Source organism: Atta colombica, unplaced genomic scaffold (genome assembly GCF_001594045.1).
Source record: "Atta colombica isolate Treedump-2 unplaced genomic scaffold, Acol1.0 scaffold112, whole genome shotgun sequence".
In the NCBI taxonomy this organism is placed as follows: Eukaryota; Metazoa; Arthropoda; class Insecta; order Hymenoptera; family Formicidae; genus Atta; species Atta colombica.
This window is the reverse complement of record NW_017259198.1, coordinates 967,061-992,005: the sequence shown is the minus strand read 5'-3', so window position 1 is coordinate 992,005 and position 24,945 is coordinate 967,061. Positions and strand designations below refer to the sequence as shown.

Here is a 24,945-nt window from a genome sequence, read left to right as displayed (position 1 = left end):
TAACGGAAATAGAAATAACAGTAAACTTGTCCGCAATAACATATACACACATATATATATATATATATATAAATTTTAAATTAAATTACAGAAAAGAATATTCGAAAATTAAAACAGAAAAAAACAAAAAGCATCTTCAAAAAATTATGGAAAAAAGTCATGTTTATTTAAAACCGAAACAATTTCTCTTTTTTCCCGTATCAATATCTATTTTAATTCAATTCAATTAAAAAGTATTACGAAAGCCAGAAGGCAATAAAGATGCGCAAATCGGATGCATATGTGTCGGCTCCTCGCTCTTTCTGAAAACCTCGGACAAACTTATACCTCCAGTACCAAAAATGAAATCCTGATCATTGCAACGAAGTCATCGAGAATACAGACTATTCGGTCGCTTCTGCGTTCAGATGGCATTAGACAAATAATAGCATTGTCACCGATGCTCTCCTGGTCCCTCGGTAAACAACCCTCGTTTATCGAAGGACCGGCTTGATATTAATCTTTTTAAAAGGATAAATTCTCTCTATTTTAGAAGAAAGATATAGCTACTCTTTTTCTTTGAAAGTATGACTTTAACTTCGGAAATTGAGTTTTCTTTTGCTCCGTTAAAAATTAAATTATAGATTAGTTTAAAATTATGGATTTCATCTTTGCTTATTCTTAAATGATTAGAGAAGCATTATAAAAATAAGTGAATTTTATACGTATGATATAAGAAAATATTAGATGAAAATTGTAATATTAGAAAATGTTAGATGAAAAATTAGAAGTTGAAATTGGTTTTTTTATTTAGGATTTTTCATGGATTTATACAGAAATTACAAGAGAGTAAATTTAACTTGGAAAAATACAGTTTATGCGTTTCATAAATTTACACATTTAAAAAAAAATGACAAAAATTAAACAATTCATATTTTTATAAATTTTTTTATAAATTAACGTATCCTTTCTTTTATTAATTAAAAAAGAGAGTACTGAAGTACTCATAAATCTTCTTTGAATATGTTTTATACAAAAAGTCATAAATCTTTATATCTGGATATTTCGATTTTAAATTCTGAATATATAAAGTTTTAACACCACCTATTCATATAACGTCAAGCAGTGACATTTCGACCATTCTTTTTAGTTTTTTCTCTGTTTGTGTCAAAATGTTCAGAAAGTCTTCTCCCTATTTATCGCGCGCGTATTATTTTAAATATCTAACTTTCTTATATACACTTGTTTTACCAAACGAGCAGTCGACCCCGAATGTTTCTTTGACACCCCCGTCGCAATACGTCGTTTCCTTCCCGGTCCTTTCCCTGTGTTATACTCCCCTGGCACGGAGAGGTCACACGATGGCCTTACCCACATTCTCATGGGATATTGTGGGGAGCCGACAGGGATGTTGACCCGCCATCATCCAGCAACAGGCATGGGGATGGAAGACGACGAAATCTGGGTTTGCGTAGGCAGACAAAGCTGCGAACGATTTTGAGTGGATATACAGTTAGAACGGTACCAGGGCGACAGGATACGGAGGATCCTTTGGCAGGATTCTGGTGAGTGTTGCACGCGCGAACCGGCTGGAAAATTTACGTCCTAGTGCCCTGATGGCAAAACCTCTGGTAAATCTAGACAAATCCGTCGAACGGAAGTGGAGGAACTTGCTAATCTGAAATCCCGTACAGTCGGTCAGAAATTGAAAACGGGTTTCTTTCGCAGGACGAATAAATGTGATCTGTAGCCGCTTGCAATATCACGCGCTACAATAGGAGGACGAAATATATAATCCTTTTATTATTATACTTGTAATATTTTACGCTGTTTACGAAACAGTGCAATCCTATAAATCTCAAGTATTTCTAGAAAAAAAAATAATTACGCACGCGAGGTTGCGTCCATCATTCCGAGAAGAATATTGCGTGTAAAGTATACGCTTTTGCAATATCTAAAAGTTTTTTGTTTATAAAAATTAAGAATTTAGAATATTAATTTAGAATTTATAAAAATTAAAAGAGCTATTATATTAAATTGGATGGAAAATCTGATTGCGAAAAGCGATTGATTATAATTTCTATCAATGCTATTTTATTTTAACTAAATGTGAAAGTCAAGTTTGATCTTTCGACGGTATAATCCTTTCATTAAGAAATCTCTCTGCGTCGTTACAAAATTGTTCGGTCGATACGTAAGTCGACAGATACTTAAAACTGGGATGATCCCTCAGGTGATCCTGCCATTAGGAACAAAGGCGCGAACAGGCGTCAATGCGTAATCATGAACTCCTGATATGAAAACGCCCTAAACTCCGTCTAAATCCAGGATCAACGAGGTCTCGCCAGTAGTTATCTTGGCGTGCGTTTCTTCCGCTAAGACACCAGATGACGAGATTCGTCGTGTCTACCCTATAAGATCCTGGTACAAAAAGCCCTTCGAATTCAACGGAAATCTCGGGAGCGACCGGCGATTCTACGACGCGTAGTACAAACTTTCGATTCCTTTTATGCTTCCCTGCTGACTTAAGGACTCGAGTATCCTTAGAAAGCTCGTTAGAAAATCTTGGTGTCCCTTTCTATTGCTTTCGTATTCAAACGTTTATAGGAGAAGGAGGAAGCATGTATTCTTTTAAAAATTCAAATCGAGCGCACCATCGATGACAACGAAAGATTCATTAATCAGGGATCCTTTTATCGTTTGCGACTGGCTTCACGGTTTCGCCGGCTAACTTTGATCTTTAACTAATTCTTCATCTCCTTCCGGAGTAAAAATTAAACGATGATAAAGAGAACTACTGGTTACAGCTAATTGACCTTGGTGAAAGTAGCCACTAATTTTTCTTGCAAACTTGATAAACTCAATGTCGGTAATCGCACCTCAGAAAGGCGCCATCGTTGTCGTCGTCGTTTGCAAATAAGTCAACTCTTCCTCGAATTAATCCCCGATCCTGGCTCGAAATAATCCGAGATTAAAGCTCGCGAACGGGCTGCGAACGATGGCGACGATGAAAGAGAAGCGCGCGTAAGCAAACCCGGATCGAGCAAAAGCGATGAGAGAAAGGAACTTGTGGCGAAAAAAAGGATGGAACATGATCTTAATTCCGTCGAATGGGGACCGTCACAAATCTCGATCTTCCTGCTTAGCCGTCATAGTCGGTCGAATAAAGGGACAGACCCGTCGCAGGGAAGGTAGAGAAAGAGGGATGGGAAATAATTTCACTTGGTCGAACTGGTTAAGATTCATAATTTATGATCTTGGTAATAATCCGCGGCGGATGGAAAAGCGCGGGAAAAGAGAGTGAGGAAAGGGAGAGAAACGCGCGAGAAGGGTCGAGAAAGTATATGCGAATAAAAAAAAATGAGAGAGAGCGGTAGGTAGGACTTATCCTTTGATCCAGGATTTATTTAACTACGGTCCCAGCCCGAGCTTATCCCGGGGGAGGTTTTAACCATCAAGGGGGCACGCTATTGATTTTTAGCTCGAGGGGGATTAAAAGCGCACTTTCGTAATACTATACTGTCGCGCACACGGACAATGCCGTAGTGCGGCGTGCGATTGTCATCGGTTGGCATGTCGAATGTGTAGAGAACAGCGTGGCGCGAGTTGAATTAATTTCATGGCGAGAGACCGAATCGGGATCGGCAGGAAGAGATTTTCTTCGTCCTTGGCGCGAAGCGATAACGCGATCCGTTGCTTAATATTGTAACGTTTGAAACGCGGCTGGCGCCTATTTGCCGGTGTATTATAATTTCGTTTCTCCTCGATCCCAAATCTTCGTCTTTATTTATCACACTTCTGATTTTACTCCGCGTTATCTCACTCATAGTCTTCCTTTGCGTTATCGGATCTGTGAACGTAATTTTTGTTTGCCTTGATTCTGAAACGTGAGTTGTAAAATTTTTGTGAGGTTTACAAATAAACTGGCGCCATGTTTAATACAGAAAGATACGCAACCTTGATTTAATCGCTAAATTTATTATTACTCTCTTTTTTGCATTCAGAATATTCTGTTTTTGCAGTGATAATAATATTAAGAAATTTTTTAAAATAAATGCATGTATTTAAATGATAGATACATGCATACAAATGATAGAAGAAATATAAAATGAATCACTTATACAATTATTTACAAAGATATGTTATTTGAATATAAAATTTTATTAATTAACTTTAAAATATGAGATTTATGCAATTTATAAGATAAGTTGCTTATGTATCACATTTGAAATTATAACTGCAGGCTATATATAAAAATTAGACGCGTTATATATTAAAATTTTAATATACTTGATGCTATCAAAGAAACTTTAACCGCTGGTTAGAGAGAAGAACGTCTGCAAAAAGACGAAGCGCGATCCGCGAAATCAGTGATCACGATCGCGACCGTGACTCAATTGCGTTGTTGGAGCTGAAGTATAACGAAGTAATCCGCATGCACGTGCCTTTTCTCGACAGATGAGTAATCCTTCGATAAGGGGAAAATCTGTTGTGCTGCCGGTCGCAAGAAATGATCCGTTACCCATCATCCTTGTCAATCTTTTGCCTTCTGATGGTCTTCCTTCTCCCCTGCGCGCGCGCGCGCGCGCGTGTTATCGAGGCGTTGATTCCTCGCGCGTCATAACGGACGGACGCGTTACAGGGATCAAAGTGCAACGAACGACGACGACGCCTGGAAATCCGAAAGTCGGCGATGCAACGAGCCGTATACCGCGCGTCAGGGGTTGATAAAAAAGCCGCGGCTTACGCGCGAGAGGCACGCATGTACACGCGGAGAGCCGATCGACGGCTTTAGAGGGAATACACGTCGGTTATCTTCACGGGTCAGCGCCCACGGGTGCCGGCTTAATCTTCGGCCGCGACCAAGGAAGCCGAAGAAGAAGAAGAAGAAGACGATGAAGGAGGAGAGAAGGGTCGGCACTTATCTTTATCCGGTGCTCTAACGACCGGGCGGGGAGTGTCACTTGCTATCATCAGCTCTCCTACGTCGATTCGAGATGACAACGCGCGGCCGATTAGCACGAAAGTGTTTTAAAGGAACGAGCAATTGCCTCAGGAATTCTTTCTCATCTGATTCTTTCCGCCTGTCAATACCTCTCGACCGGTGCAAATTTCGTGTTCTCGTTGTTTCTCGAAAGTATTGCAAAAATAACGAACAATAACAGCAGAGACACATTTAAAAAATAAAAACTCGCACAGTGTAGTGTACACATTTCTGCGCACAACAGTAGAAGTATCGAATTGATTTACGTTGAGATGTTAGTTAAGATGCAATAATCGTACGTCTCAGTTACTGAGAAATATATGTTACAGCTGCTGTTCCGTTGCCGTACTATACAGTATCACACGAGTAATCTTGTAAATCATAAGAATGCGGCAGCTGGAACAGATAATTTCTGCACAATTGAAAGAGCAAGTGGATGCAACATTTGCAATGATTTAAGTTTATCTGCTTTAAAGTTGAATTGATGGGCATGATCATTGTAATGTGATTTAATATTCCATATAGAGACATCCCTCCGCTATGGATTAAGTCCATTAAATACTATCACCCCATTAATTTGATAGCGCTGTGCAATACAATTGGAAATTATAATTAAGTCGTATTCATTTTTTCTATTTTTTTTTTAGCGCTTTACTCATAAAAACAAGAAGGATACATGTATCTCTCTCGTATGTATTTTGCCTTTGCATTGTTGATGATTCTACGCGATTTTATCCTACGTTAACATTTTCGTAACATTCTCTATAAATGAAAAGAATTTCGCTTTTCCAAACGCACAAGATTATTTTTCAACAGGAACGAATCGTCCTCTTCCGTCGTCACTAAACGGCCGGCGCATTTTTCCAGCTCGAAATTAATCATTGTCTATTATATCAAATGTGGCTGTTTGTATTTTTATGCTAACGCTTCTAATGATTAAAACGAAACGCCCGGCACCTGGAATAACGATCAGGTGCAACCGGCCGAATCGTTACCGACTAGCCGGGCTGTTGCGTGCGTCCCTGCGAGCACGAGCTGTGTAAATCGTATTAGGGATTATTGCACGATCAAAAATATCCCCCGTAGGATAATCCCCGAAGGTGGCGGCGTTGTGTTAGTGGCATTAACTCCGACGTGTTATATCGCGATGCGTGTAGGTATACGGCGATCCCACCGACCTCACCTTTCCGCTCGCTCCGTCACCCTCGTCACCCTCTCCTGGTCTCTCTTTCTCTTCACGCGTATCTCCCATTCTCTCTCTCTCTCTCTCTCACACCCTGTTTCTCTTGTATGTACTGCGCGAAAGCATGCTTGTACGTGTGCACAAAATCGTGTGCGTTCGCTCGCCAGCCTCCGCGAAAATCCACGCCTCTGCATCCTGCTTTCGATTTATCTTTCTCCTCTTTCAGACTCGGGGCAGGTGATGTCGCCGGGAGGTGCTTCTCAACCGACTGGTAATAATCATTAAAACATCGAGAATGGCTAAGCGACGTGACAAGTAATTCGAATCTATTTACAGCATCGCCATTGAGATGAATCGCTGCGGATTGACCATAATAAGTTGCACCGAGAAATCAAATAGTCGCATAAATCAAATGAATTAAAATTGCTCAAATATTTTGGCGTGATGTGAAGTTTTAGTTTATGATTTTTTCAATAAAGCATCTCTGACTTTTATGTCAGATATTTTTTTAAGTTGAATACGATTTACACTTTTATGCGCTATACCACGATTCGAAAAGAGTAGAGAGCAGTTAATTATATTTATACTATTATCGGAATTACTTTATTTTATAGATATATAACAATAATCAACGATATTTGCTAATTTTGCGATTATTGTGGATAATGATGAATCCCAATGTTATTTTAATTATAACAAAATTGCAATTATCAAATTTAATTCTTAAAACATCTTTAAATATTTCCAATGTGATTTGCATTCTAAAGAACAAAACAGATTAAATAATCAAAGTCACGAGTTGTGATCAGTCATCAAAGTGATGAATTAATCTCGATAGTTCATATCAATCCTATGATTCTCAAGCTATGTAATAAGCTAAATAAGCGAAAAGAACTGTTACTTGCCGATTAACGCGAGACTTTTGCAGTTATAATATCGTGCAATACATAATCAAAATATATAAGAAGAGTAAAGAAGTTGGTAAAGGGAGGCTTCTCATAAGCCGAATTGTCGAAATGGCTCCCTTTTTAATTATCCCGACGAGGATCAGAGAGATGAAGCCGCGCGACTCGCTGGACTCCATTGTGCATTCAATAGTCGGCAGAGAGAACCTTAATGTTCTAAGGCTCTTATAAATATAAATACAAGACGGTATCTCACAAGCATCTTGCGTTATGCACCAACGCAACAGCGAGCCACACTACGTCGGCTCGCCGTGAACGTGGCTCGGTCTTTCGCATCTATTTTTAATAGGATTTGTTAACTGGCGTTGTATGTTATATATCGAATTTATATATCGAATTTTATATAAGTAGCAATACAATACACTCACTATCGCGAAATCGTAAAAGTAATTTGTATTGATTTACCATCGCTTTCACGGAATTTCATTTCGGGAAAAGACTTGTTTTCCTGGCTAATCGGATCGTTAAATCGTTCTTGATATCGAAGTTTCCGATGACGAAGTTAATTAATGCCATTGTTAATTACACTATACGATTATTTGTTTACGTAAGATTGAAGATTTATTGAGGAAAAGTTGATTTCGGCTTTGTTCAAATCGAGCATCGATATGAAACATTAAATTTATACGAAGCAGTTTTTGATACAACCTTTTATGAGACACGTGTCTGCGATTTCTATTCTGAAGCGCGGCACGATTATTAAAATGATATTGACAATGACCGCTACTTATCGGCATTGTTCGAATGCAAGCGCATTACGCCGTAATCATCATTAATTATTATTTAAAGTTTCGCCGGCGACGATTGGTACTCCGGGAATCCATTTGTCTTCCGCTCGCAACAGCTGCGTAGCCGATTTTTGTTACTTTCTTTTTCAATTCCGCGTATCACGATATAAAGAGAGAGAAAGAGAGAGAGAGAGAGAGAAAGAGAGAGAGAGAGAGAGAGAGAGAGAGAGAGAGAGAGAGAGAGAGAGAGAGAGAGAAAGTGAGAATAGCGGGGCGCGCATTAATCACTTGCTGAAACATCATGCGCGTTTTCGCGCTCGTTCGCGAAGCGCATCGTTGCGCGCATACGTTAGCCGATGCAGATCAACGAAAAGCATTAGCATTCTTTCAGAGTGCGTATTATTTGAATATCTCACGGTTTATAACGAGACTACGTTATAAATCCGCATATATTATATTAATGATTTCATTTTTTAATCTCGCGTTTTCATAATTTTATTGTAATTTTATATTATCTAGATATTGTATAAAATACTTTGATGCTAAAATGGCAATTGTTTAAAAAAAATGCATTAGAAGTAACAAAGATATCAATCAACTTGATCATTTTTCCCACATGTACAAATTCCAATTTTTAATATTATTCTCTAATTTTGAATTAGTGAAATTCAACTGAAAAAGAAAGGAAGTTTGAGCATCATTATAATTAAAGTATTGATATTTTTGCACATTTGATATTTTTGCACAGTTTGAATACTGCATACATTAAATTTATACATTAAATAAAAGTTAACTAGGGATTCTAGAGATCTTAGAGATTCTACATTTTATTGATTTTTTTTCAGTTAAATTTCACTATAAATTCATCCATTGACATAATTGGGACTGATGTCACAGTAATTATTTACAATTCAGATTTAGAGAGTAATTAACGTTGTTTTAATGCCGAAGAACATATTAAGACGAGCCTAACCGAAAAGGTCAGTAATAAAATAGAGTTGTAAAAACTAGTTAGAAATAAAAGTACAGACTGAACAGTGACTGATAGAAACCGAATGGAAAGCAGCCCCTTCGCGCAAGACAACGCAAGACGCGCCTCGTCGCCTTCGACGAAGGCAGAACAATCCTATTTCTTTCTTATGCAAAATCTCCGTATGCGTAGCGTGTTAAGGGATTAAAAGTCTGCTCTATAGGGTCAGCCGGAGGCTTACAAGGCCTAACAAGATTAGCCTAAGACGTCGAGTCCGCATACCCCGGGGATTACACATTATGTATTCACCTGGATGTATTCGAACGGAGATCTAGTTCCCCGTCATGCATGTAAGAAAGCGCAAGTCGGGATCGTGCGTGTGAGTGGCCGGGCTTAACGATCGCGACTCAGTATGAACGAGTTCGTTGCATCGAGCTCGTTGATTTCGGGTCATCAGGAGCGAGAATGGTCATCAGGAACGCGCAGAGATTTGCGGATCTTCGGATCGTTAAACGAAATCGAAACGACCGGCGGAACATTGCTCTTTCGAGTCTCGCGTTGCTTCGCTCAATTTCATGTTGAAAACGTCATGCGATCAAGATATTCCGTTTCATTGTTCTTAACTTCTATAAGAATTGTACGTTTCTAATATATGCTTAATTTTATTTTAATCAGCAAACCGCGTACTTCAATGCGACTTCATCTAACTATAGGTAGCATTATTACTAAATCCAATTATGAAATGCAGTAGCTTTTAATATCAGTAGGATTAGCTAAAGTATAATTAGATAATGGTAGAGAAACTGTGCTTCAATATCTCTTCTATGCTAAGAAATATCACGTACATTTTCTATATTTGGGCTAATATAATATAATAATATGTTGATCGATACATAGAATTTCAGATTGCATTTAATGACGTAACATATTTAATGACGTTATTTATGAACGTTGTGCTACTGTGTCACGCAGACTCACTCGTACGGAAATTGCGTAAAAAGACGCTACACTTGGCCGCTCGCGACCCCTACGCTGATCTGTCACGGTTTATCATGCGGGCCGAAACATTTTTCCGTTTCGTCGGGGTCTGACATAATCTTCTCACCAGGCGAAAATCACACGCGACTTCTCGCAGGCGTATCTGAATGTATTGTAATAATAGAGCGCGCATATAGAGCGATCCTATAAGAGAAACGGAAAAGAGAGCAGCTCCAAGGGGGAGTCTTATCTTCCCTGGTCGGCCAGAACTCTATTTCGAGGCGAGATACGCAAGTCTCGACGCGGCTTTTAATGTCTTTTCTCTCTCCGTGTTTTGATTAAGAGAGCAGAGCTCGGGATATTCCCTGCGATCGCGGCGAGAAGGATAGAGAGATGTGTCGGAACGGAGGGACGAGATACGACGAGAGAAGAAAAGACGAGAAGAAGAGAGCCGCTTTGAGTAATTGTCCGCTTGTAACTGTCAGATCGTCAGAAACTGACTACCTTCGGCAGAGTGACGAAGATTAAGATAAACCACTTCTAAATTCATCGCGGACGACGGAATCATGATGATGTGAAAGGATCGATTTCTCCGAAAAATAAGCAGCCAAATATTGCGAAATATAGCTGCCGAAATACAGATTTGAAAATAATTTTGTTGAGCTAATAATCAACATATTATGTAGGAACTCAAGCTGATTGCTTGAATCTTTTTGTCAAAACTTTTTGCAGAATTGCTCATACTTGAGTTTCCTACATAATTATTTTGCTAGTCCAACAAAATTATTTTCAAATCTATATCTAACTGAATTTCTAAATACTTCAATAAAATTGTTCTTTCTGTGTATAAATTATAAATTGTTGTTTAACTGTGTTAAATTTGATTATTTATTATCGGGATTCATTTGATTTAGAGATTTGGATGGTAGTTTTTAATTATTGTCACGAACGGGGACACGAATTTGGGAATACCATGTGTGAATGTGGGGATGTTCTTCGAAAGGGTTGCGGCGCGACTCTCACGCTTGTAACAGGATGTCGAATTTTAGCCGCGACCTTCGTGACCAGGATCGAAGAAGTAAGAGTAAGAATTTCCTTAGGCGGATACACCGCAGATACTGGGCGAAGATGGTAGGAGTAAGTGGTGGTTTTGGCAAGGGGATGTTCTGATGCGATTTCACGCTGGATTTGCCTAAGATCTCCGCTAAGGAGCCCTTTAACCCTCCCCTTTTACCCTTCCCCAAGCTTCACCCTTCTATCACGAATCCTCTGCTCTCGCGGCTGCCGTGCCTGCCGTTTTCTCCGCTCCTCCTATTCTCGCTTCCTCACTTCGATCTTAGTTACTCCCCGAAGAAACCGTCGAAGATTACGTATAACCTTAATACAATGTCGCTAAAACGCCGTCATTGTTTAAAAGAACCATCCAGCAACCGTGTTTCAATTAACTCTTGCACTCTGAATGCCATTGAAGCTTGGAGAGAAAACCGCACGTGATGCGATTAGTTATACTTGTCATTTAGTCTAGTTGCACAAAAAGTTCATTAATTAATAAAAAATCATAATTAATTGACAGTTGGTAAACACGATCATTAAGAAGCTGTTTAACGTTTGTGATTCCAGCTTCATAAGATGACAGTAATATGATGTTCATTATATCAGATCATCGCGAAAAATGCAAGTCACACGAGCAAGTCGCTTCAAGGAGCATGTCTTGCACCCATAATCCCTTGATGCGCCGAGTACACTCGCGAGCTTGTTTGATCTCACTTCTCGACCTGTCCCCGACCAAGTCGATCCAGCTAAATATTTCAGATCGGTCAGAGCGACTGGAATAGCCAAATCCGTTAGTATTCCTCCAGCCAATGGGAATTCGGGTTTTGCTTGAGACCCTCGTGGATTAGGCGGCGCCGGTGCCTCGTTGCGCGCATATCCGTGTTTTAAGGACACATGCACGCCGTGGATGTGCCCGATGTCTTAGTGTCGGCCCTATTCCACGTATATGCAAACCCTCATGGCTTAAGCTAAGGCTAAGGCCGAGGCTCTCCCCCGGGATTACTACGTCATTCTGCAGGACTCCTCCGGTCGCCGGAAGGATCAGCTCTCTTCCTTCTGAGGATTCGCGCAGGACTCCATCCTGTTCCTAAATTGTCAGACCGAGTCATTGCGCGCTGTTTCGTTCTTATTTCGTTCGCGCTCGTCATTATTGTGACATCGTAGAAGCACTATATATACGGAATCATGTTAATCCGGAACATTTAAGTTTGCATTACGTATCTATTCTTAGTTTATCTTATTTTTAGTCTAAGCATTATCCGTTGTACTTAAATAATCTTTTGAATTAAATCGTCATTTGAAAGAGATAAAGTCCTTAGGTTTCAAATTTAGAATTACTGCACCGTGATTAATAAATTTTTTAATGGAATATTGAAATTAAAAGAAGAGAAGCTATGCATTTATATCAATATGAAGTGATAAATGATTTTAATATTAAGATTTAATATTAAGATTGTGTTTAGTATAATTGAGCATGACGTGTTCTATTTCAAATTTATAGAATATATTGTAGAATTGGATTTTCTCTCTATCTCTTTTCTTCTCCAAATCATTACCGGAACAAGTGTATATATATATATAAGTACATAAATTGAAATATTATCCCTTCTTCGTTCTCATAAATTCGGCTAGAATGTGATATGAGTTCTTAAATTCACTGCAATAAATATGCTAATATAAAGATAGGTCTCTCCTGATTAGGGCGTTAATACTTGGAAGATTGGGCGCTTCGGTGATGGCGTTCGTGGTTCCCTACCACCATCACGACTTCCGCCCAGGAAACTTTTCAGAGTGACAGGCAGTTATGCGTCCTGGCAATGATAAGAAGTTTCTAGATATTACTCTTCAGAATCCAAGGAATAATCCGTCTATCGCGCGGCGGTAATAGACGACCGGAACCTGTCCTTGGTGCCACCTAAATCATCTCCAATGAGTTGGCGTTCACAATAACTCGTTACCGAAAATCCAAATTAAGCTTCTTAGCCAAGAAATTTACGAGACGTTCGCCCTCTTCGGGGGCCTGTTTCGCGCCACCCCTTTCGTCCCGCGAGGCAGTTTACCGAAGTAATTTTAATCTTCCGCACACGCGGGGCACACGGTGGTGCGTCTGCCCACACGCACACGAAACGCACACACGGACCGATCATACGTGTGCGTGCGAATCGCGCGGTCGCGCGTGTACGCGCATAACGCGCGTATGCGTGAAGAGCGCAGACAGAGAATGCGACGGTAAAGTATCGGAGAACTACACCCTTCTCTTATTCTCCACGTTGTATAAGAGCTTACCCTCTAAGCATCTTAGGGCAAGTTTTCACCCTTGCTTCCAGCGAGTGATGGTACGTTCGCCGAACCGGCGATCACCTCGATCGGATTCCTCGGCGAAAGGATCGACCAAATCCATTCTCGATGAATGAGGATGTATGTTTTTTTCTTAAGACTAATTTTCTAACCGTTTCTTAATCTAGACATTATCTCAGCCTTATGAACTTTCTTGATAGTTGAAAAGATAAGGCAATGAGATAAGATTTTAGAAAAAATTATAATGAATCAATAAAAGATCTCGACAACAGTATTATATTTCGACAATTTCGGAGAGTGTAAATAATAAAATTTTTATTAAAAAATTCTAAAAATTCTTTTTTATTATCAATTAAGTTAATTGTAAATTTCAGAAGTCGTAAGAGTTTAATTTATTTCATTTCAATAGCTGCAGGCCTATTCTGTAACTCTTAATGCAAATTTCATTATCGTTGCAATGTTGCTGCGCAGCAGTGTTATAGTGATAACGAAATTTACATTAAGAGATATAAAATAATCCTGCTGAAATAAAAAATGAAAATCTGTTAATCTTGTATTTTTTGCAAATTATCTAGATATGTCAGTTCATACAAATGCGAAATGAGATATAGATGCTATTAAGATATTTCGTTGGCGACGATGCGTGATCTAGTCGCTATGAATCAGCTAACATTTAGATTTAGAAGGTTTCGTCGCGTGGTCGGTGATCTTATAAGCACTAGCTGGAAGGTTATCTCATTATATCTTATCCGTTGTTTTCAACGGACAAGCTTAGCAACATCAAAAGAGCTTATATTGCACGCGAGCTTACGAACAATAGCATGCTTTGCATGCGCGAAACATACAACGCTCGAGAAAGTTGGAGACTATCAGTAGCTAGTAGTTTCAATTGATCATAAATATATGACGGACAAGAACCAATCGATAAGATTAATCAATTAAACGTAATGTTACATGGGACAGACGTGATGGTAAAAATCTCGAACATTAATCCGAGAACTTGACTGGAATGAACCGAACAGCTCATTAGTAGGAAAATAATAAAAAGATGTGGAAGAGCAGGAGGGGAAATATGAGAAGGGAAAGAGAGGGGAAGGGAGAAAGAGAACGGGTGTCGCAGATAAAGACTTCGAAAGAGCCGGTCGCTTATCTGTAAAGACCGACATCCGCCGGATCAGCCCCAGATACCGAAACCACCCACACTTTCCTTCTGGTGCACACGCTTAGGCTAAGTTCCGAGGACGGAAACAGTCGACTTCCAGGGATTGCGAATTCCGCCGCATGCCACACAGCTGGGTTTAGATATCCCAGTGGCACAATTCATTTCTTTGGACATGCAAACTGCAAATTGGGTTTTTTGACCGTGGGCACTGATCAGCCGCAATGAACAGGCACAGGTCAGCCCAGAAGAATAGTATTATTCGGACGATTTAACGTGGCTTCGTAACCTGATTCGATTTCGAGAGATTAAATCGAGTCGTCTTGGATTACCGAGTCATCAAGACGCAGAAGAAACCTTAAGACTAACGGTCCCTGCACTGAGTTTGCGCTCATTCAGTCGATTTCAGATGGAGATGTCAGACAAGCGATAATTTTCTTACATCCTTTATATCTTTTATCTCGATAAGCACAAATGCAACTCTGTTTATTAAAGTAACTGATGTATGTATATAGACTGTAACTTAGAAATGCTTAAAAATTTTTTATGATATCTTTAACTACATATAACGTTACGTAAATTATTTATAGATTTTTAAATTTACTTATTTCACAATTTACTCAACTCACGAGAATATTAAAGTTAAGCATTTAAACGGATTATGACTTTTCTTTCTTCTAATTTAAACACTTAAATTTAATTTGAGTGTTAAATATCTAAATAAAAAATTTTAATTTGCCTCCTTCGTTTTAAATCTCCAAGAAATTAAATTCATTTCTCCCTTTCCTTCATCACTCTGCTTAATCGTATCCGAGCACACCGATATAGCTGCGGAAACGTCACTGTCGATGAATCTAAATGGCGTGTACTTTTTCCGTCAATGATTTAGAAAGATCCTCGGTAATCTCGGAACGCACTGGTAATCATTTCGCGCGCAGAAAACGAGGGTCGTGAAGAGACGCAGAAAGAAATATTCGACGATGATTCTTTGGCCGCACCCCCTTCAAATCGCGTTTTCCGTGCCGAACGCGGCCATTATCGCGGCGGTGCGGAGTGTGCGATAGCAGGGTGCCGAAAAATATGTTCCAACTTTTTATCTTGTATCTGCACCACCGCCTCGGTGCAAAACTGAGCGTTCTGTTAATTTGCAAAGTTGTGACTCCCATAATCACTCTACGAGTCCGATGCGTTTGGCCACAAAAGCGGATTTTAAAGCGGAAAAAAAAAAGACAAAATATTAGGAAGCTTTATTCTTTAATTTTATAAACTATTTTTTTTAGTATAATATTTTTTAAATATATTTTTTAATATCTTTGATGGAGAATTTTAATAATTATTACATATCTATTTATAATTTCTTTTACTGTCTAACTTAATTTTTTTAGTTTGTTGTATGCTTAACTTTAATGAAATTTATTATTTTAATAATCATATTTCTAAATAATTGTCGATAATTTGTAATTTTGAATACATACTATCATAAAAGAGAATAGCGTATATCAAATTAGTGATAAATAGATGTTACTGTGGCAAGACGTAACAATACGAGAAATCGCTAACGCGAAACGCAAGATGAAGCCATCGTGATGAAAAAGAGCCATCGAGAGAAACTGGTTTCGCTTCTTCAAGGGTTGCCCTTCGGATGAATCTTATCTTTCGACGAGAGCTGTCAAAGACGAAACGGCATGACACTTCCGTCGTGGGAAGATAACCGGAAGCCCGATAGGTTCTGCACCAGAAATGAGAAATGTCTTTGCGGTTACAGAGATTAAAGATTTCGCGGATGAGTAGTTGCCACCTCTTACATTTCTTTTTTCGCATTTCTTACGATAAATTTTTAACGTGTTTTGTTGTGAGCGTACAAATTAATAAAACAATTAAGAAATGCATTTTGAATTTTATTTGATTATTATTGATATATTATATAGAAGTTATATATTTTTATAATCAGTCTCTCGATTTTATTCCTAAATAAAAATGGAAACTCAATTAATTCTCCCCACAATGAGTACACATTTCAGTTTATGAAAGAACGATCTTAAATTGTATAATAAATAAACGGACACTTTTGTGATCAAACAACGAGTATCGCAGAGTTGTGTCAAGTCAACGCGTCGGTAATAAACAGAGCGAGTAATACGATGTCTCTGCGATTAAATCCTGCGGCGTAAAAGCCCACCTTAAACCAGCTGATCCCGGTACAAAGACGACGCAAGGATGGGGGGCGCCTTAATGAAAACTATACGTCCCTAGATTAAGGTGGACGTTGGCCAGCCTTCGGACCCGCCAGATACGACCTGTCTTATGCAACGTAGGAAATGGGTTCTATGATGTCCAACGTATTAGATGGAAGTTTCGGCCATTAATACCTAATATCATGCCGCCGGCAGTAAATCCTTTGTTGGTCATCTTTGACGGAGACTTAACGCCTTGTATCAAGAGACATTCGACCTATCGGATACAATCCATATTGCACTTTGATTAGCTTATGTTCGTAAGAAATATAATTTCAATATCATTTTACTTTTATAAATAAATTTATAGGAAAAATTTAATCTATTATTCTATTATAGAAATATTATACTATTATAGTCGCTTCTATGAATTTCAAGTTGAACTTTTTCCAAACGAAAATGAAATTATTGCTTTTTATCGCAATAAAATTTGAAACTTTAGCATTTTGAATACTTTATCATAATTAAATGTTAAACTAAATTATCTTCATTTTGTTGTATAGCTGATTTTGCACTTGTCACAGATAATCGTGCTGCAAAAATATCGTATTGAATAATGTTTAAATGTCAATTTTTATTTATTTGATTAATGTGATTACTACATGGCTTTTAATTGTAATCTTAACTCCTTTTGAATTCAAATCCACTTGATCTTACAACCAATGTGAGAAATACACCCATTACATTCTAACTTAGAGCTTGAGAAAATAATCACATTTATCATGTATAATTAATTAAATTTACTCCTCGGTAATGGCTCAGAATGAAGTCGAAACGTTTAAATTCTAGAATGATTTGAAAAAAAAAACAATAAATAATTAATTTGCGCTCCAATTGCGCTTGACTTTCATTGCCGTTTATTGTTTCTTATTTCTAATTTTAAACTAAATTTCTGTTAAAGTTACAAAATATACACTGTTAAAGTATCTGTAGTAGTTAAATTTCTTTAGCCATTGTGTCGTCATTTTTTGCAATATCTTTATTACAGATGCACATTTTATGTAGACATACTTGACGTCGACTGCTCTATTGATATCGTAACAAAAATATATTTCTGCATTCCAAACAATGCAGGATATATACGAGTATATCAGTAAACAGCAAGTTCAATAATCTCGTTGAGAATTTGGTGATTCCCTTTAACGGATAAATACAGGCACCATACAACCAGTGGAATTGTGCGGGCGGAACTTTCCCCTCTTCCTTCCCTTCTCTACAGTCTTTCTTTTACCATCCCTCTCCCTTCCTTCTCGCACTCCATTTCCTCGGTTTCGCAGAAGTCTGGGATTATGACCTGGAGTGGGATAGACTCTCGGACTTAAGTCAGGGTTACACAAGGATCGCAGCTATTGTGCCATCGCACAGGTCCCATTGTCTCGGGATAGACGAGTGGATCTGCATATGCTTAGCACCGGAGTTAAACTTCTCTCTCTCTCTCTCTTCCTTTTGCGCTTCGCGTAACTCTCTCTTTCTCTCTCAGTCTTCTCTCAGCGATCTTCAATGCGCGCACCGCGAATCATCCTACCCCTCGAATTTGGATGCCGAAACGCCGAAGACTATACCTATTGTCAGCCGGATGTACAGAAACTAATGCTTCAACTGAAACTACGAGATGATTTGAGGCATTCTCGTGGACTCACGAAGCCTTCGTGGAAATATCTCTCTCACTCTCTTTAGCTTTCGAATTAAATTAATCAGATTTACTACAACAAATTTTCGAGAAATCGTCAAATAATGTATCCGTGATGATTTAAAGATAAAACAGTCAGAGAAAAAGTAGGAATTTTCGTGAAAGAAACTTGTAATCGAAATTGATAAAAAAATAAATTACGTGGTAGAAATTAAAAATTTTCTTAATTAAAAACCGATGTAATTATATGAAAAATTACACATCTTGTACTTAGTTGAAATTCCAAAGATGACTATGAAATTGGTTACGAATTTTTAATGAAAGCTTTTATCCGTTACATACATGTACACAATTAAATTACAAGTCGTAAAATGACGCAATTGTTAGCTAATATGTTACCCATAATAAATTCGTTACTCTATTGTTATCCATAATGAGAATGGATTGCCGAGTATGTTACTTCATACAAACGCTTTTGTCTGTCACAGCGAAAAATCTACCGGTGCATTGTGTGGTGGAGACGATTCACAATATTGTGGAAAGCCATGTGAGCAACAGCCGTGAAAAATGGCGAAGTCCCCAAGTGGAGACGGACTCTTACGTTATTATTCCGGTAGCTATGCCTTTTCAGGTAAGAATAATTTTCTTTTATTATATATTTTTATATACTTTTACTATCTATTGATATATCATAAATGGTTACAGTTAAAAAATCGAAAAACTTATTTAGAGTATAATTTGCTATATTAAAAAATTAAATTTTCGTGGTGGCGATGAGAAATTTACTATTTAAATAAAATAATGTCAAAATAAATTTAAAAGAAAAAAGATTAAAGTCTTCTCTGAGAAGCACTATTTTCACACAAATAAAAAATTTTTAAAAAAGTAGAGTATTTCTTTGATCAAAATTATTATAAATATCTAGATATGAAAATATATCTTGATAGTTTTGTTTTTTACTGACAGGATTTGGTGGGCGAGGCACTTGTTCGTCTGGGATACTCCAGCGATCTGATACCAAGTGCAAGAGGGAGTATCGTTATACGTAACTGGAAGCCTTTGCCGATGGAGAAAGTTGCCGATGGACCATTACTGACAGTAGGAGATATTTTGGCCGAATTAACGTCGGTGGCGACCCTGAAAATTCAGGTGTACAGATCCAGGCCGCCACCTCCCAGTCCGGCAGCTGAAGTTAGAAATAAATTGCTGAGGTTGCTCTTGTTGCATAGCCACACGCTTCTCGTTTCCGCCGGGTGCCCTTTGGATGAGGTAAGGTATCTCGAAAGCTTTTAGGTGTCAAAATTTACATTTTTCAATTAATATTTGGAAAAAGGAATGCAATGTGTTGTATCATATTTAATTTAATAAGCATTTTCTTCTTATATAATGTGTGTGTGTGTGTGTGTGTGTGTGTGTGCGTGCGTGCGTGCGTGCGTGCGTGCGTGCGTGCGTGCGTGCGTGCGTGCGTGCGTGCGTGCGTGCGTGCGTCATATGTTTATAATGGATATAGTTAATGAGACGTACTTATATTCAAACAAAATATAAGTTTATTCTGAATATTGCACGGAAAGAACAATTTCGCTGAAAGATTTAAAATTTTATTGGAAGACGTAATACGCTAGAAAGGCGAGAAATAGAAACTATTTTGTTGAAAGATCTAAAATTTTATTGGATACAGATCTGAAAATAATTTAGTTGGACGATCAAAATAATTTTGATAGAAATTCAAACTAGTTGTTAGAATATAAAAATTTTTTGTTTATCATTATTTTAAATATAATTATTTTGATAGTCCAACAAAATTATTTTCAGATCTGTATTCAGTAAAATTTTAGATCCTTCAACAAAATAGTTCCTATCTTTCACCTTTTTGGCGTATTATGTCTTCTTTATTTTAGTCCATATTTTAGTACTAGTAAAAATAAAAGTACGAAAAAAAAGATCATAGAAAAAAAAAATTTATATATATATATATCCACATTATGCGTTTAAAAAATGAGGTTAAATAATGGCGCGATATATCGAGAGAATTTAAGGACTATTCAAGGCGACATCGGAGCAAGGAATATAGTAGTAAGGCAACCGCTTAAAAATGTATAAAATGTAAATCTAGTCAAAGAGTGTTTGTCGTCGAGGCACTTAATCTCATTAAGAAGTCCTCCGGCTCGGTACTCTTATACCTCCCGTAAGAACGGCAAGTGGTAATCTTCGGTAAATTCTTGCTCGCGGCTCGCTGATCCTCACCTTGAATAAATGCTTTCTTGGTTTCGAATCACTAGTCGAGAGAAGTCACCGCGCTTTTGGTAGCTTTCATTCCCGCGCGAATCGAAACGTTCGAATAATAAAGTTTTCTCGAATTCCGATCATCTTACTCTGGAATATTCATCTTCTCTGAAATATTTTACTTTGTAATGTTCATTATTTTAATCACGCAAATTTTTAATTGATTTATTTTTTTCCTAAAGTAGCAAAAACAGATTTTTCTGAAACTACATCTTAATCAAGATCTTAATGAAGCAGACAATGGTAATTAACTTCTAGAGAAGAATTTTATCACAATGTCAATATTTCGCTGACGATTTAACAATTTTGCATAAATGATTTTACAAATTGTATTAACGTTGCGTGAATTAATGGCTCTCACTCAATCTTTGTCTCCAGCGACAAAACTGATTAAAGTAATGCCGACTATTCCAGCTAACTATGTGAAAATTCTTTTCGCAATGACTTCGAGAAGTTTATCCCGGTCGCGCGATTCTCTCCCTGAAGACTTCGTTCCCCGAAGATTGAAATAGACGCGCAATTTTTCGGGTTGGTCCACACGCGCAAATGTGCCCTTCCGACAGCGGAAGATCTCGTAGCGTGTGATAGGATTACCCTTTACTCAACCAAATTCGCAGCCTTCATCAAAAGCCCCTCGATATCGGTATCGGGGGAGAGAGGAGAAGTACCCTGCCTCCTCCGAGCCGGCATTATCTAAGTGCACTCTCTTTGAAGATCCCGCTACCCGCCCATCCCCGAACTTTAATGCCGCTCACGGTGGTCTATGATTACCAATTTTCTCTGGCAAACGTTTCCTACTTGAGTTTCGTAGCCCGACGGCTAATGGCGAACCGCTGTGATGGAGAACCAACATCTCTCGCATAGATTTAGCTTAATCTGACGATGATGCACGAAGATGTGCTGTCAAGCATTTCCCTTCCTCGCTTTCCTTTACGTATGATATTTCTTGACAATGGCATCTTTTCAGAAGAAATTATTCTATCTTAATTATTCTATTTCTCGCACTTATATATGATAATTATGAAGAAATTTGAAGGTTCAGAAATTTTTCGTTAATTACGAATTTTTTTGCAAATGTAAGGAATCTTTCTTTTCTCTAAAGAGAAAATTAAATTGACATATTATCTGGCAAATGCTTTTATTAATTCTCTTCAATATTAAATTTTAAGTAAAATTAGAAATAAATTCAAATTAAATGCTTATTAATAAAGTTATAGTAAATGACAAAAAATTTATTATTTTCTGCGTTTCTAAAATAAATCGTAAATTCAATTTGCTTTTATCTTGATGCAACAATATTTATCATGAGATTGGTACCAGTTATCTCTGGTATCCGTGATTCAGGTGAAGTGCACAATTTGTGGCATTCGGATATATCAAAATTGCTTTCATTACAGAGTGATTAGAATTTTAAACATGCAAAGTCATACAAATGAAGAGCATTAAAACATAATTTTTGAAAAGTACTTGGTGCTCGTATTTCTTTCAGAATAATGAAATGTTTCGGAAAGATAATAAATATTTTTCAATTGGGGCTTGGGCATGAAATTTGCATTAATTGGGATCGGCAAACATAAATCATCAGTATCAACGTGATTTCAGACAATAAAAAGCAACAAAATCTGTTTTGATTCTTATTTAGTTTGAAATGTAGAACAGTGATGTTAACAGACGTCAGTCTGATATATCAGGATTAGGGCTTAACTGTATTTATAGCGCGGTAGCGGCATATATGATTTATTTATTATATATTTTTGCAAAATTTTTTTACGTACATCCCAAAATCTGGTTTACATTTTTATAAATACATGCACATATATATTTATGTAAAAAGAAAGATTACGTTGGCTTTGATAAAGATTTGTTGATTGTAGCATCTACACTTCTTTAACAAAATAAAATTCGTGATAAAGAATTATATAAGAATGGCGACAAATATAGCAGCATGTCTTTATAAAAATTTAATAAAAAAAATTAGTAATTACGAACAATTTTTATATAATAGTTAAGAGATAGGATAACTAGTTGACCAATTTCTTTCAAAACATCAGAATTATGGACATTCAAAACATTGATAATTATGATAAAGATAATGTGCGAAAATCATAGCGATAATTCTTGATATACGCGTCACGAATTTCGCGAACTTACTGCAATTTCGCGGATTGTTTGATCTCTGGATCTCATGACCGCGATTGATTTACTACCGTTTTATGGATCAGCCGATTACTGTGCACAATTACTCTTAAATAATAAATACGTGTAAATCAGGCTTTCGAATCGCGGTGCAATGTTGTCAGATAAGCCGGCCGCCCCGCTTTCGACGACGTATCACTGTTTGCCGAACGATTTCTGAAATCTTGAGAACGCCTGTCAAGACTCGCGCCTCACCTGCCTACCTGGAGTGATTAAGTGCGGTGTCGTAAAACTGAGGCGGATGAGAATTCGAGGAGGTGACTAGCGAGAAGCCGCTGGCGGCCGGATAATTGTCGTCTAGTATCTGACACTACCAAGGTGCCAGGGATACGCGAGGGATTACCGCGTTATTAAAGTGGCGTCAAGCGTCTGATCTTCCAGCCCGAAGATATATTTGTTCTTATAAATCATCGGCCAGATAAGATGCGCGTACCGCTTCCTGAGCGAAATTTTCCATAATCTGTCATCTTAATGCCATGATGACGATTCTGAACGACGTCACTTTGTAATGCTTATCCACGTTAACAACCAGCCAAAGAGAAATCGATTGTCGAAAGAATTTGAATTCACGTAATAAATTTGTCTTGATAATTTGGTTTCGATTTCGATATCTCTTACTCATCTTGTTTTTTATTTATCTCAAAAACAATGTAATGTGGAAGGATTGCATTGCGCTTACAACGTGACTAATAGTCTTTTTAATAAAAAATTTAATATTATCTAATATACGGACAAACGAAGTAAGAAAATAAAAATGTTTTAACAATCATTACATTAATTATAATTATTAATTAATCTTTTATTTTTTACAAGATTTGTTATTCACATTAGCGATCGTAATAGAAAGTTGCATGGATACTCTCTCTGTGTTAAAAATCCGGATTTAAATCCCAAAACATATATGTAAGATTTTATTTGATCGATCTTTCGAAAAGTAATAGCAAACTAAAAGTACTATGTCATGACAACTTCTTTTAAGAAAAGCAAGGAACTGGCGTTAAAAACTAGGAATCCCATGTAACAGTGGGTATATACAGAAGAGGTCACTATATCACTGTGACAAGAGATGATTTGAGAGAGAGAGATAATTAAACACCATTAAATAAAGCAGCTAATAATAATAATAAGGTCTTTGAAGAAAGATCATGTTTTCTTCTTGCAGATGACCCTGCTATCCCTCTGTCGAGGCGGTAACGACCTGTCAGAAGAGACAAAGAGAAATTTTGAAACGTGGCTGCAGCAACAACAGATAGGTCTCGGTATAAATCCAATAGCACCAACTTCCAATCATCATCATCACACGCAAAGTCCACAGCCCGATAGCGGTAGTACGATCGCTCCCGGCGGCGGTCCGATCGGACCGCCACATCCGGCACTTCTTCAGTATTCGCACAAGACCAGGATGAGGACCAGTTTCGACTCAGAGCTCGAGTTGCCGCGTCTCCAGCGTTGGTTTGCTGAGAATCAACATCCGTCACGCGAACAAATACAACACTATGTCGCGGAATTGAACTCTCTAGAGTCGCGCCGCGGCAGGAAACCACTGGACGCGAATAATGTCGTGTACTGGTTCAAGAACGCCAGGGCAGCACAGAAGAGAGCCAGCATGAATGGCTGCAGTCCACCTGGGCTTAGCCCGAGGGGCGCCAGCATCGTTAGCGAAGACTGCACGGACGAAGAGGAGGACACTAGGCATCAGGTAAATACCTTTTTATGAAAGAATTGAAAATTGTAATATTAAATTAATATCAGAAGGCATCGAAGATTAAATATCATATTAAAAAAAAAATGATAATTTTCCTCGAATCTTTTCAAAAGAAACATCAAATGGCAAATAGCAAAAATTGCGATTTTCGGAAATTTCTACATAAAATCTTAATGCTTGTGATATTTGATGGATCTTAAAACCCAAAAGAGATGAGGTTCTTAATTGCTGCTTTCAGTCGACATCGGGGTCACCCTGTCCACCGAGTAGTCCACCTGTCGGTCCACTGTCCTTGACTACAAGACCCGAAGATCAGCAACAACCGCCGACATCTACTCCAGCCTCGGTAAAGCAAGAAGACGCGAGAGTTTCCTCTGGTTCCGAGGACGACGAAACCAGGCATACAGGTCCCATTCCGCCAGGATTTTCCTTGGTACCCAGCCCCATGTTTGGTCATGGTATAATGTACATGTCGCATTATCTGCCGCCGCGCGGACCTGCCGGTTGTCCCACCAGCATGCTAGCCGATGAGAGAAGGAAGAGGAACCGGACGTTCATCGATCCCGTGACGGAAGTGCCGAGATTAGAGTATTGGTTCAA

At 38.1% G+C, this 24,945-nt stretch overlaps 1 protein-coding gene across 1 annotated transcript in view; it reads left to right on the top strand.

Annotated features, from left to right (window-relative positions):
- LOC108694003 overlaps positions 1-24,945 on the top strand; it is a 46,860-nt gene that overhangs the window by 20,855 nt on the left and 1,060 nt on the right. Inside the window, exons 3-6 of the mRNA XM_018203248.1 lie at positions 18,650-18,792; positions 19,128-19,430; positions 23,803-24,339; positions 24,584-24,939. Of these exons, the coding sequence (XP_018058737.1) occupies positions 18,650-18,792; positions 19,128-19,430; positions 23,803-24,339; positions 24,584-24,939 (1,339 nt within the window). The remainder of the gene's footprint in view (positions 1-18,649; positions 18,793-19,127; positions 19,431-23,802; positions 24,340-24,583; positions 24,940-24,945) is intronic.